The 14,496-nt window shown below is 38.0% G+C and overlaps 1 protein-coding gene across 1 annotated transcript in view; it reads right to left on the bottom strand.

Annotated features, from left to right (window-relative positions):
* Window positions 1-3,560: 3,560 nt before the first annotated feature.
* Window positions 3,561-14,496, bottom strand: part of LOC107494143 (uncharacterized) — a 42,906-nt gene continuing 31,970 nt past the window's right edge. The window contains exons 2-5 of the mRNA XM_016115172.1: window positions 5,188-5,571; window positions 4,807-5,033; window positions 4,014-4,553; window positions 3,561-3,952 (exon numbers count right to left, since the gene is read on the bottom strand). Of these exons, the coding sequence (XP_015970658.1) occupies window positions 3,561-3,952; window positions 4,014-4,553; window positions 4,807-5,033; window positions 5,188-5,571 (1,543 nt within the window). The remainder of the gene's footprint in view (window positions 3,953-4,013; window positions 4,554-4,806; window positions 5,034-5,187; window positions 5,572-14,496) is intronic.

Here is a 14,496-nt window from a genome sequence, read left to right as displayed (position 1 = left end):
CATCTCTCAAGGAATTACAAGGAAGTGTGCTTATAATTGGTTATGGAAAAGTATGTTTTTGGGGTTTTGGATAAGAGAACAAGAAAAGTAAATGGTAAAAGAAGTAAACTAATAACTAGAAAAGCTCTTGGCAAGGTATGGGAACTGAATGTCCTATCCTAGTTATCCTTATCAATTGTGATGAGAATTGGCTTTTGCTCCCACTTGGTCAACCTCTAACTATGAAGGTATGTTAAGTGGATAAATCAATTTGATTCTTTAGGTCCTAGTCATTTCCTAAGAAAAGACTAGAGTTAGGGGAATCCAAATCAATCAGTAAAGAATTCCAAGTTTCAATCAACAAGGAGTTTGATAACTCAAGTGTCTCCAATTACTCAACACAAGCTAAGAATGTAAAAAGCTAAATTAAAATCATAAATATGAAATACCTCAAATTGCATTAAATAGAGAAATCAAATTAAACATGAGAATTCATAAATCAAAGTAATAGAATAAATAAAAATAGAAGAGAAACCAAAGTAAAGGAACATTGAACCTGGAATGACGAAGAATAATCCTAAAACTAATAGAAATCCTAAATCCTAAATCCTAAGAGAGAGGAGAGAGCCTCTCTCTCTCTAGAAAACTACATCTAAAACCTAAAATTGTGAATTATGAATGTTGTGTATGTTGTATGATGAATGGATGCATTCCTCCACTTTATAGTCTCTAATCTGTGTTTTCTGGGCCGAAAACTGGGTAAAAAATAGCCCAGAAATCGCCCCCAGCGATTTCTGTTAATTCTACAGATCGCACGTGTCTCGCGTACGTGTCGTCCACGCGTGCGCGTCATTCAGCGTTTTCCTTGCCACGCGTGTGCCTCGTCCACGCGTTCGCGTCATTCGTGCATATTCCAATCCACGCGAACGTGTCAGGCACGCGAACGCGTCACTACGATTTTCTCTAATTTGCGCGGTCGCGTGAGCCATGCGTCCGCGTCGGTGTTCGCTGGTCATCTCTTTGGTTTCTTGTGTTCCTTCCATTTTTGCAAGCTTCCTCTCTATTCTCTAAGTCATTCCTGCCCTGTAATCTCTGAAACACTTAACACACATATCACGGTATCTAATGGTAATAAGAGAGGATTAATATTAGCAAATATAAGGCCAAAGAAGCATGTTTTCAATCATAGCACAAAATCAGGAAGGAGAATGTAAAGTCATGCATTTTGTATGAACAAGTGTATGAAAGATTGATAAAATTCACTCAATTGAGCACAAGATAAACCGTAAAATAGCAGTTTATCAATGATTCCATGTTTTTTCAATAAACCTGTCATTCTCCTGTTACAAAAATGAGAGCCTTGATCACTCACGATTGCTTTTGGTGATCCAAAGCGACAAATAATATTATTCCTAACAAAATAAACAACAACGTTAACATCATCAGTGTGGGTAGAAATTGCTTCCACCCAGTTAGAAACATAATCAACAACTAACAAAATGTATAAGAAACCATTGGAGTTTGGAAATGGACCCATGAAGTCAATATCCCAATCATAAAAAAATTTCACAAAACAACATAAGTTGTTGGGGCATCTCATCCCTCTCAGATATATTTCCAAACCTTTGGCATTAGTGGCAAAAGTCATAGAAAATTTTAGCATCCTTAAAAGTGTGGACCACCAAAATCCGCAGTCTAAAATTTTTCTTGCAGTCCTTTGAGGACCAAAGTGTCCACCACTCTCAGAAGAGTGGCAAGCCTCTAAAATTGACTGGATTTCGGATTGTGGCACACATCATCTAATTATTTGGTCAGCACCACATCTCCATAAATATGGGTCATCATCCCATATATAATACTTGGACTCGCTTTTAAGCTTGTCCTTTTGATGCTTAGTAAAATTAGGAGGAAAGGTACGACTAACCAAATAATTAGCTATAGGTGCATACCAAGGAACCACCTCAGATATTGCCTGCAAGCTATCTAGTGGAAATGCATCATTGATAGGAGTGGAGTCACTTTTAATATGCTCAAGGTGACTCAAGTGCTCCGCCACTAAATTTTGGGAACCACTCCTATCTTTGATCTCTAAATCAAATTCTTGCAACAACAATATCCAACGGATTAACCTTGGTTTTGACTCTTTCTTAGCTAACAGATATTTTAGAGCTGCATGGTCTGAATATACTACCACCTTAGTTCCAAGTAAATAAGCTCAGAATTTATTCAAAGCAAAAATAATAGCTAACAATTCTTTTTCTGTGGTAGTATAATTAGACTGGGCACCATCTAGAGTTTTAGAAGCATAAGCAATAATATATGGGTCCTTACCTTCGTGATGAGCCAGCGCCGTTCCTACCGCATAGTTCGATGCATCGCACATGATCTCGAACGGCCTACTCCAGTCAGTCCCTCTCACAATAAGAGCTTCGGTCAAGGTAATCTTCAGCTTGTCAAATGCTTTCATGCAATCTTCACTCAACTCGAACTCTACGTCCTTCTGCAGCAGACGAGACAAAGGCAGTGCAACCTTACTGAAGTCCTTGATAAACCGCCGATAGAAACTTGCATGACCAAGAAACGAACAAACTCCCCTCACAGAGGAGGGGTAAGGTAAACCAGAAATAACATCTACCTTTGCTGGATCTACAGATATACCAGTATTAGAAATAATATGGCCTAGAACAATACATTACTTTACCATAAAATGACATTTTTCAAAATTAAGTACAAGGTTTAAACTAATACATCTTTCTAATACTCTAGCTAGACTATCCAAGCAAAGGTCAAACGAATCACCATAGACACTAAAGTTATCCATAAAAACTTCCGTACAATTCTCAAGAAGATCTGAGAAAATACTCATCATGCTCCTTTGAAACGTAGCCGGTGCATTACATAACCGAAAAGGCATTCTCTTATATGCATACGTTCCAAAGGGGCATATAAAAGTTGTTTTCTCTTGATCTTCTAGAGCAATATGGATTTGAAAATATCCAGTATAACCATCTAGAAAACAGTATGATTTACCTGACAGGAAATCAAGCATTTGATCGATGAAAGGTAACGGGTAGTAATCATTGCGAGTGGCTTGGTTCAAATGCCTGTAGTCAATGCACACCCTCCAGGAATTTTGTACTCTGGTAGCCATGAGTTCCCCATGCTCATTCTTCACTGTTATGGTGCCAGACTTCTTCGGAACCACCTATACTGGGCTAACCCATTCACCGTTGTGACGCCAGACTTCTTCGGCTTCAAGCAATCTGGTCACTTTCTTCTTCACGACTTCTGAAATGGTGAGGTTCAACCGCCTTTGAGGTTGATGGATAGGCCTTGCTCCCTCCTCTAAAAATATGCGGTGCTCATAGACTTGAGGGCTTATACCTACTATGTCCGCCAAACTCCACCCAATAGCTTTCTTGTGTCTTCTAAGCACACTAAGCAGTCGCTCCTCTTATTGGGAAGTAAGTTCCTTTGCAATAATTTTTGGGAGCTTTTGATTGTCCTCAAGGTAAGCATACTTGAGGTAAGGTGGAAGGGGCTTCAACTCTATTTTTATCTCATGGCTTGGTACTTGATCATCAAGAGCCATTATCAATAATGTCACACTGGAAGATGGAGTTGTCTTCTGGTGGGTGTTTCATGACTTCATCAAGGTTGAAGGTCACTGCTCTGCCATCTATCTCAAAAGAATATGTACCCAAGAAGGCATCTAACTTGAACCGCGAAGTCTTCAAAAATGGCCTTCCAAGCGGGATGGATGAAGGTCTTCTTGAGTCACTAGGGGGAATCTCTAGGATGTAGAAGTCAATAGAAAACGTCCGCCCCTTACTGCTCACCAAGACGTCTTTCGCAATGCCAACCACTGAAATTATGCTCTTATCTGCCAAAACAAAACGTGCTGCCGACCTTTTCAAGGGTGAGAGCCTCAAAGTATCATATACAGATAATGGCATAATAGTAATGCATGCATCTAAATCACACATACAGTTAACAAATTGAACACCCCCTATAGTGTAAGTAGCCATAAGGACCGGGATCCCCACATTTCTCCGGTATAGCACCCATTAAAGTAGAACTAGAGCTATCCAAAGGAATAGTTTCTAAATCATTTATCTTATCCTTATTCATGCATAAATCTTTTAGAAAATTATCATATTTAGGCACTTGGCGAATAGCATCAAAAAGGGGAATAGCTACCTCAACCATTTTGAAGATATCCACCATCTTGGGGTCTAGCCCCACTTGCTTCTTTGTCCTCCTAGCAAGGTGTGGAAAAGGAATGGGAATGGGTTCTCTCACAACATCATCTTTCTTAGACACTCCACTCCTTGGTTGAGCAACTTCTTCTTCACCCGTATCTTGTACCTCATCCTCTTCTTCAACATCTTCTACCTCAACAATATCTTCAACTTGAATGTCTTCTCTTGAGCTTGGTTCCTCGGGACTCCTCTCTTGCAATGTAGTTTCGGACCTCAAAGTGATGGCATTGATTCCACCCTTGGGGTTGGGTAAAGGTTGAGAGGGAAGTGTACTAGAGCTTGAAGGTTGATTGTTGGGGGTAGAGGGTGGTTCTATTCGGGATATAAGAGCTTATAGAGTGGAGGTAAGACTGATAAGGCTAGAGGTAAGTGAATTCTGAAGCTTTTTTTGTCCATGAAGGATAGAACGGAGTGTTTCATCTTGGTTGGAGGAAGGGTGGAGGATAGGTAATTTGAGAGGCTTGTGGTTGGTTGGGTTGAGGTGCTTAGGCTTGTCTTTGGTGAGTTACTCGGTATGCAGAGTTTTTGTTGATATCGGTTCTATTGATAGTTGTTGTTATTCCACCTTTGATTTCCACCATTGTCTCTGCCTCCTTGGTTGTAGTTGTCCCTCCATCCTTGGTTGGAATTATCTCTCTATCCCTGGTTGGAATTGTCGCTCCATCCTTGGTTGGAATTGTCATGCCAACCTTGATTGTAGTTTCCACCTTGGTTATAATTACCGCATTATTGATAGTACCCTTGATTCGGACGGTTGTAATAAGCATTTGTAGCCGCCAAGATGTTGTCCTCCTGGAGTTGTGGACATTCATCAATGTAGTGTGAATAGAAAACACATATTCCACACACTCTCTGAGGGACTAACTATTGACATTGCTGCTGTGGAGGAGGTAGAGGTTGTTGTTGATTCAACTGGAGCTGCTTGAGTATATTGGTCATCTCTCACAGAGTCTTGGTGAGAGCAGCGGTCTCACTACTAGAAGAAACTTCTGTAATAGCCTTGGGATGATTAGTCATTTGCCTTGCATTTCGGTTAGACTCAGCTAGATTGGTGATCAGTTGCCACACTTCTATCGCTATCTTGTACTTCGTCAGAGAGCTATTACTCGCAGCATCTAAGAGAGTCTTGTCTTGAGGCTTCATGCCTTGGCAGAAATAGCTAATCAACACCAACTGGTCAATTTTGTGGTGGGGACATAAGTCTAGGAGATTCCTGAAGCGTTTCCAATACTCGTAAAGAGTCTCTGATTCACCTTGAATGAGACAGGAAATATCCTTCCTCAATCTATCTGTAATCTCTGCTGGAAAGTACTCGTCCAGGAATTCCCTTCTGAATAGATCCCAAATAGTAACAACAGCTTTCGGTTGAGTGTAGAAAATGGGAAGGCATATAGCCAGACGGCAATCTCATCAGCACTGTGCCACCTAATAGTTGAGCAAGCTGTTTGAAAATCCCTAAGGTGCTTGATAGGCTCTTGAGTAGGTAAGCCATGGAAGTTAGGCAGGAGATTGATCAAAGCAGTCTTCAATTCAAAATCCACAATCAGATTCTGATGACGCGCTTGATACTATTGCAATGTAAAATATGGAGCTCCTACTTCCTTAAGAGTAATCCTTCTAGGCTCTGCCATAGTACCTGCACTTAAGTCAACAGAAAAGGCGTCAATTAAATTAGCAAAAGAGGAACTAGATTCTTCCTCAAATGACGCTTCAGATTCAACCTCAGATAAGACTGGTGAATTGGTAGAAACCTGATGAGCGGATAATTTATACGCTTTTTGGCATTGTTTTTAGGTTGTTTCTAGTATGTTTTAGTTACTTTTTAGTATATTTTTATTAGTTTTTATGCAAAAATCACATTTCTAGACTTTACTATGAGTTTGTGTGTTTTTTTGTGATTTCAGGTATTTTCTGGCTGAAATTGAGGGATCTGAGCAAAAATCTTATTCAGAGGCTAAGAAAGGACTGCAGATGTTGTTGGATTCTGACCTCCCTGCACTCGAAGTCAATTTTCTGGAGCTACAGAAGCCCAATTGGCGCGCCCTCAATTGCATTGGAAAGTAGACATCTTGGGCTTCCCAGCAATGTATAATAGTCCATACTTTGCTCGAGATTTGATGGCCCAAACTATCGTCCAAATACCCACCAGAGACCCTTTTCTGGAGTAAAACGCCAGAACTGGCACCAAAGCTGGCGTTTAACTCCAAGGATGGCCTATGTACGTGAAAGCTTCAAGGCTCAGCCCAAACACTCACCAAGTGGGCCCCAAAAGTGGATTTCTGCACTATCTACTCATTTTCTGTAAACCTAGTTTACTAGTTTAGTATAAATTGCACTGTTTACTATTGTATTCGAAGTCTTTGACCTTTTGGGAGTTCTTTGAACCTTTTTAGAGGATGGCCATTTAGCCATGCCTAGACATTTTGTTCTTATGTATTTTCAACGGTGGAGTTTCTATACCTCATAGATTAAGGTGAGGAGCTCTGCTGTTCCTCATGAATTAATGCAAGTACTATTGTTTGTCCTTCAATTCACGCCTACTTCTTCTCCAAGATATACTCTTGTACTTAATTCAGTTAAGTCAGGCTAAAAGGGTGACCCGTGAAATCACCCACTATCTTCAGTACTCGCTTAGCCATGATCCACGTGCCTAACAACCACAAGCGGTCTACATGATGTTCAATGTAGTCATTGAACGCCAACTGGAGTATATTCTCTTGGGTCTCTGATCCATGTGTTTGACTAGCATCTCCTGACAACAGAGCATTCAAATCAGTGAGATTAGAACCTTCGTGGTATAGGCTAGAAACAATTGGCAACATTCTTGAGATCCAGAAAGTCTAAACCTTGTCTGTGATATTTCGAGTAGGATTTGGGAGGGGGATGACTGGGATGAGCTTCAAACTCATGATTGTTGGGCGCAGTGATAGTGCGCAAAAGGATCAATGGATCTTATTCTGACACAAGTGAGAACCGACAAATGATTAGCCCTGCGGTGAGAACCGTAGCCGGACCATTTTCACTGAGAGGACAGATGGTAGCCATTGACAACGGTGATCCACCAACTTATAGCTTGCCATGGAAGGGAGTGCGCATGATTGGATGGAAGCAATAGGGAAGCAGAGGTTTAGAAGCAACAAAGCATCTCCAAACGCTTATCTGAAATTCTCACCAATGAATTACATAAGTATCTTTATTTTATTTTGTGTTTTATTTATCTTTTAATTATCAAAACCTCATAACCATTTGAATCCTGAGATTTACAAGATGACCATAGCTTGCTTCAGCCATCAATCTCCGTGGGATCGACCCTTACTCACGTAAGGTATTACTTGGACGACCCAGTGCACTTGCTGGTTAGTTGTGCGGAGTTGTGAAAAGTTTGATCACAATTTCACATACCAAAACCCCTTCACCACCCTCAGAGGCTAACCGATGCCGAGCTCACCTAATACGTTAAATGGTCTTTTCAATTTCAGGATCAAACGCAGCTAAGCTCGGATCCGATAACGATCTCATTATTCAATGAAAGAAACATATAGCTCATGGTAATAAAATATATTAAGAAAAATAAATAAGAAAACAACAAAACAGAAAGTACACAAACAAAAAATAAAATAAAAAAATGCAATTATATAAATATAAAAATATTTACACCAACCAATAATCTAGCACACTATTGCAACTCCCCGGCAACGGCGCCAAAAATTAATGCGTGGAAAAATGCCGAGTTAGAATTTCTAATAAATACAGCGTTGCAAGTACGGTTCTTAACCGATGAAATTCCTACTATCAATTTTAAAAGATGTCATAATTAAGAATAATAACCGGGAGTAGAATTCCTGGGTAGTTTCCCAAAGAGTTGACACAGAGGTGTAAATTATTGATCAAAAATTTTCTGGGTAATTTTTGAATTTAAGAATGAGAAAAATAAATAACTGAAAATTAAAGTAATGAGCAAATAACAAGAGATGTTGTGTATTTAATAAAAAGTCTTCGCTAGCAGTGAAAATTGGAGTTCCTATCCTTGTTGATTTTTCCTAAGTATAATAGTAAAAGGTGGTTGCTTTCATTCAGTTATCCTCTTGCAGTTACAGAGGAAGGTTAAGTGAAGAACACTAACTCAGATTCACAAGTTCTAATCACTTCATACGGAAGGATTAGAGTTAGTGAAAAGTGAGTTAGCCAGCAATTTCCAATTACAGATTAATACCTTAGTATTCCAATTCAAGGGTTTTCAATTAATCAACTCCAAAGCCAAGTTGGGAGCTCTACTCCATTAACATGAATGCCATTTCCACAAATATGTAAAGGGAGTAGATAGAAGACATGGTAATTAAAATTAAATTAATAAAAGGAAATTTATAACTGATAATTAATTAGAAGAAATCAAACAAGTAATGGAATTAAATATAAAAATGGTTCATTGCATTAATAGATTTAAAATTAAGAAAATCAAAACATGAATTCAAGTAACTAAATGGAAAATAAAAGAGTAGAGTGATAGAAAGGCAAACTATAATTATGAAGACTTCAATCGAAGGTAGTAGCAACTCTCTCAATATCAAATTCAAAAGCAAAAACTAAGAATACTAAGAACCCTAGGAGAAGTAGTATTTTCTCTCTCTTGAATTCAAAAACTGAAACTAAACTAAGTGAAATTAAAAAATGAAGTGTGTCCTCAGTCTCAGCTAGACCCTCTACCTCTAGTCTGCATTTTTGGGCTTAAAACTGGGTCCAAATCAGCCCAGAAATCGCCCTCAGCGAGTTCTGATAGTGCAGCACGTGACGCTCTGTCACGCGTGCGCGTCGGCCACGCGTACGCGTTGCTGGTCGTTTGCGCTTGTCACGCGTACACGTCGCTGTGAAATGTGCCGATGCGCGCACACGTGTCAGTTATGCGTACGCGTCGTTACTCGCTTTCAATCTCTTTAGTTTCTTGTGTTCCTTCCATTTTGACATGCATTCTCTTCATTATTTAAGCCATTCATGCTCTGTAAAGCTGGAAACACTTCACAAACACATCACAGTATCTAATGGTACTAAAGAAGAATTAAAAATTAATAATTTAAACCCTTAGGAAGCAAGTTTTCAATCATGGAACAAAACTAGGAAGGATTTGTAAAACAATACAGTTTATATGAATAAGTGTAGGAATAATTAATAAAATCCACTCAATTTAGTACAAGATAAACTATAAAATAGTGGTCTATCAGTGGACTGGATTGTCCAAGTAATACCTCAGGTGAGTGAAGGTTGATCCCATGAGAATTGTTGGATTGAGCAAGTTGTGGTTATCCTGCAGATCTTTGGCAGGTGAATAGAAAGATAATTGTTGTTGTTGTAGGCGCATAAAACAAAACAATAAGGAAAGCAATAAAGAACTAACATGAATAAGGAGAAATCAGTTAAGGCTTTGGAGATACTTTATCTTTCTGGATTAATACGTCTTACTGAATACTTCAACAATAAATGATTTATTCTATGGCAAAGCTATAAGTGATTAATGTCATGGATCGTGGTCATTCAAATTGAACGAGGGTGAAGCTCATGCTATTCATCGTCACTTGATCCTACTCAAAACGCCACAGACAAGGTCAGATCTTTCGGATCGAAGAATGAAGCTCAATGTTCTAGCTTTAGGCCACAGAAACTTCATCGTCCAGAACTAACCGGATTATATGTCACTTATCCCAATTAGCCTAGATGAATTATTGGTCTAGGTGATGCATTCTCAAGCTTTAGCTCAATACTATCCGGGTCAGGACTCGTAAAGAACTCATGTAGAATAAGGGATCATATGCTCATTCCATCCAGATTCATTAGATGAAGAATGACAATACATCATAGAATGGAATCAAACACACATTGAAATAGAAACAGTAGTATTATTAATCCATAGGAATCAGCAGAGCTCCTAACCTTAACTTAGGAAGTTTAGTTGCTCATAATTTACAGAGAAAACCTAGATATGAAAGTATGATACTAGTCCCTCTAAACCTAAGTGATCTCCTCTATATATAGGAGATGTTATCCCTAAAAGATGTTAGTTTAAAATTAAAAAGTACAAAGATAACTTAAACTAAGCTAAAGAGTGTTGAAATCCACTTTGGAGCCACTTTGGTCTTGTGCTAGTCCAAACCTAGCATTCAACTTGGAGGATGGGTGTTGAACGCCAATTAGGGGGGTGAACTTGTGCTCCCTTGGTCCCTTGGTGGCATTGAACGCCAGTCTTGGGCGTTCAATGCTTGGCCTTGATCCTTCTTGGGTGTTGAACGCCAGATGTGGGTGTTCAACACCATGTATGGCCAGTGATATAGAAGATAAGTATAAACTATCATATATTTATGAAAAGTTCTGGAAGTTAGCTTTCGAATGCCATTAAGAGCGTGTCAATTAGACCTTTGTAGCTCAGGATATGCTTGTTGGTGTGCACAGAGGTTAGGATCTAACACCATCTGCTATCCTTTCTTCCTCTCTGATCAAGACTTTGCTAATTTTTGCCATTTTTACCCAAAAATCACCTAAAATTATAGAAAAAATCCAAAAACTCAAAGTAGCATGCAAAAAGTAAATTTTTCACTAAAACGTATTAAAAATTAATGAAATCTAACTAAAAACACTATGAAAATGCTATGAAAAAGCGTATAAGAAATCCACTTATCATAGGACACCTACTGTTTAGTCGTAGTCCATAAATCTCATTTCTCTGTTCTCTTCTATAGAGCAGATGAAAGAAACCCTCTGCACAAAATAGAAAAAGATAAGGAGAAAGGGGATCACCTTGTCTCAATCCCCTACATGGTCTAAAATAGCCATGTGGTTGACCATCCACAATAACATAGTAAGAAACAGTAGTAATGCATTCTTTGATCGAACCAATCTATTTATCACAGAATCCCAGTTTCGCCATAATATCCCAGACAAACATCCATTCCACTCTGTCATAGGCTTTACTCATGTCTAGTTTTACTGCCATTTCATACTATAACTTTTATTCTTAAGGAAGTGCATTAAATCATGTGCAATAAGTATATTATCGCTAATGAGTCGTCCTTTAATAAAAGTACTTAGGCTGTGGTGGATGATTTTATCAAGGATGTCCTACATATGATGCACTAGAATTTTGAAAATCATTTTATAGAAAACACTGCTCAGGCTAATTAGTCTTACCTGGTTCATAGACTCAGTGTTCAGGACTTTAGGGATCAAATAGACGAGTGTGTGATTTAAAGCCTGAATCATTCTTCTCCCGCAAAAGAAATTTCTGACTGCCGCACATAGACTTTGCTGATAAAACTTTGCTGTAAATCTGTCATCCCCATGTACCGAAAAAGCATTAATTGAGAAGGTAGCTTTTTTGATTTTGTCATCAGTGATTCTTCTATCATTCTGCAATTTGCAATTTGTGCCTAGATTCTGAAGCTCAACCAAAGCTGGTCTAGGACTAGTAGTGGTAAACAACTCTTTAAAGTACTTTGTTACAATTTCTGCTATACCTCCGACATATGTTCTGTATTTTGAACCCTGTCTTTCAAACTGTAGATTTTATTTTTCCTACTCTGATTTTGGAATTTGGCAGGAAAATATCTTGTGTTTTGGTCTCTCCATTATAGTCACTGAATTCTCGACTTTTTACTCCAATAACGTTCTTCATTAGAATAGGCTTCTGTTAAATCCTCTTCTAATTATAGCACACACATGTTATTAGAGTTATTCCCTTTTTCTTTTTCATGTTCCAGTTGCGATTTCAATTCAGCAATGACTTTTTGAGAGTTATTGTTGCTGGTTTTTTGCCATTCTACCAGTGCGTGACAATATTTCTTCAATTTACTGAAAAATTTGAACATAGGAGAGCCTTCAAATTGCCATTGGCAAGCTTTATTCACTATAGTTGCCATATCCTTACTATCACACCATCTCTCTTTGAAGCAAAATCTTCTTTTAGGATTATTTTCCTCCTTTTCAATCAGAAGCATAAAAAGGCAGTGGTCCGAACTAAAATCATATAAGTGCATAATAGTAGCTGTTAGGTAACCCCTTCTGAATTGGCTTGATGAGAGACATCTATCAATTCTCTCTCGGAACAAATTCACACCAAATTGGCGATTACACCATGTGAGCTTTCTTCCTTCGTATCCTAAATCCACCAATTCTCTATCATTAATAAAATCATTAAAACCTACAATTGATAAGGCAGATTTCATTCCGCCTCCCTTTTTCTCATGATAATCAACTATAGCATTGAAGTCGCCAATCACCAGAAAATAGGGATCACCCGCTTGCTTGAGCTCTAAGATCCTTCAATACGGGTTAGCTCGAATAACTTCATCACAATCTAAATAAACACCCACCACCTCTATTTTTCTTTGTTTTACTAGATCAAACCAATCAAAGTAGATTAAGAATTTAGTGCTGCTGTGAATAGTAATACCAAAATCTTCCTTCCATGCAAGAACTAGACCACCTGCAATTCCTCTTGGATCCACACAATGAGAGTGAGTGAAACCTACTCTTGAACAGTGCTTTCTAACCATCGAGACAATATTTTTGGTTTCGCATTAAAATATTACCTTAGGAGAATGGGATTTACAAATCTCTTGCATATTGTGAACTGTCAGGAGGTTTCTCAGTCCCTGACAGTTCCACATCATCATCTTCATGGGTCATTGGGTGCCCATTGTGGGGTGACACCCTTTCCCTCTTCAGTGGTCATATTCACTTCGACGCATTGTCTTTTCTGGTCAAGTAAATTTCTGTCTCCTTGTAGACTTTTTTTGTCCCCGAACACCTTGATAATTTTTCTTGCCATCTATTTAATGTTTTGTTTTTTGCTTGTTGATCGGTCTGGTTGCAGTCTGTTTTCTCTGAATACTAAATACACTGGTTCTTTTAACGAACTTGTCTCCCCTTATTGCTCCTGATGCCTTCCATCCATACTGCTCTCCTTGTCAGCCAATGAACAAAATTGTTTTGGATTGTTATACAGCTAAGACTTTAGTTGTACCCTTTCACTACTCATTACAAACTCTTTTTTCCCCAATTTCTCTCTTTTAGTGGTTGCATTGACAGATTCGTCTTTCCTTGTTGCTCCTGGTGCCTTACATCCATATTGCTCTCCTTGTCTATAAAGTAACAATTTTTTTTGTATCGTTATTTTCCTGAGAATTTAGCTACACTCTATCAGTACCCATTATCTCTTCTTCTCCCCCCAATCTCCTCTCATTTAGTGGCTGCAATGACAGATTAGCCATCTCCTTAATCAAATTGACTGGAGTGGGATTTTTACTTTTGATATGGTTGTTGTCTTGGCCATGGCATGAATAGAATTAAGGTACTCTTTCTTCTCTTTTTCTCTTCTTCCAACCTTGTTATCCTTTAGCCAATTCCTCCACTTTTCCTCTTCAACCTCACCTTTTAGTGAGTCTTCTATTTGAAAACTGTAAACTCTAGCTTCATGTTCAATATGGTCACAATAATTACAAAAATTCTCAATTCTCTCGTATTAAACTACAGCCTCCAACAATTTCTTATTTGGACCTGCTAGTCTGATTCTTCGTCCTAAGAGTTTTGTAGGATTTATTTTCATCTGAATTTTGACAATGCTATTCTCTTTATTCTTGACTTGGAACATATCAAATATTAAGTACTTCTCCGGATAATTCTCCTATCTTTCTTCCCAGATCTTTTGTCTTAAATTGTTCCAGCAACTCTCAAATCTGAATCAAGATTGGGACTTGAGCAAAATCTGTTTCAACCATGTCTCTATCTTTGCTCCATCTTCTTAGGTTCAGTATGTAATTTTTAAAGAACCATGGAGTCCCCCTCTCAATATTTATAACATCTTTTTCATCATCAAAGAAGAATTAGAATATATTCCCTCCAATCTACCACTTTGAATCCCAACGATTGCTTCCAAATTGAAAACATCACTAATTCGATTGTGTTACCAGAAAAATGTTTGTCCAAATCATTAATCAAACCAATCAAGCTACTGGTTTATTAGTTTATTGATTAACTAGTAGATCATTGGTTGAATTGGTTGATAAATCGGACCCATATAAACAAAAAATATGAAATAATCAAGAATTTAAAATTAAAATTTGAAATATATATTTTCACTACTATTTTAAGAACAATCAACTCTCAACAAATTATAATCAACAAGTTATAATCTAGTTATTATTGAATAAGTATATAAAATTCTAGTATTTTTTCATAATAAAGATTTTTTAATTTTATTTTTATAATAAGG

This window comes from Arachis duranensis, chromosome 6 (genome assembly GCF_000817695.3).
Source record: "Arachis duranensis cultivar V14167 chromosome 6, aradu.V14167.gnm2.J7QH, whole genome shotgun sequence".
Taxonomy (NCBI): Eukaryota; Viridiplantae; Streptophyta; class Magnoliopsida; order Fabales; family Fabaceae; genus Arachis; species Arachis duranensis.
The sequence above is the reverse complement of the archived record's forward strand: the minus strand, read 5'-3'. Positions and strand labels throughout refer to the sequence as shown.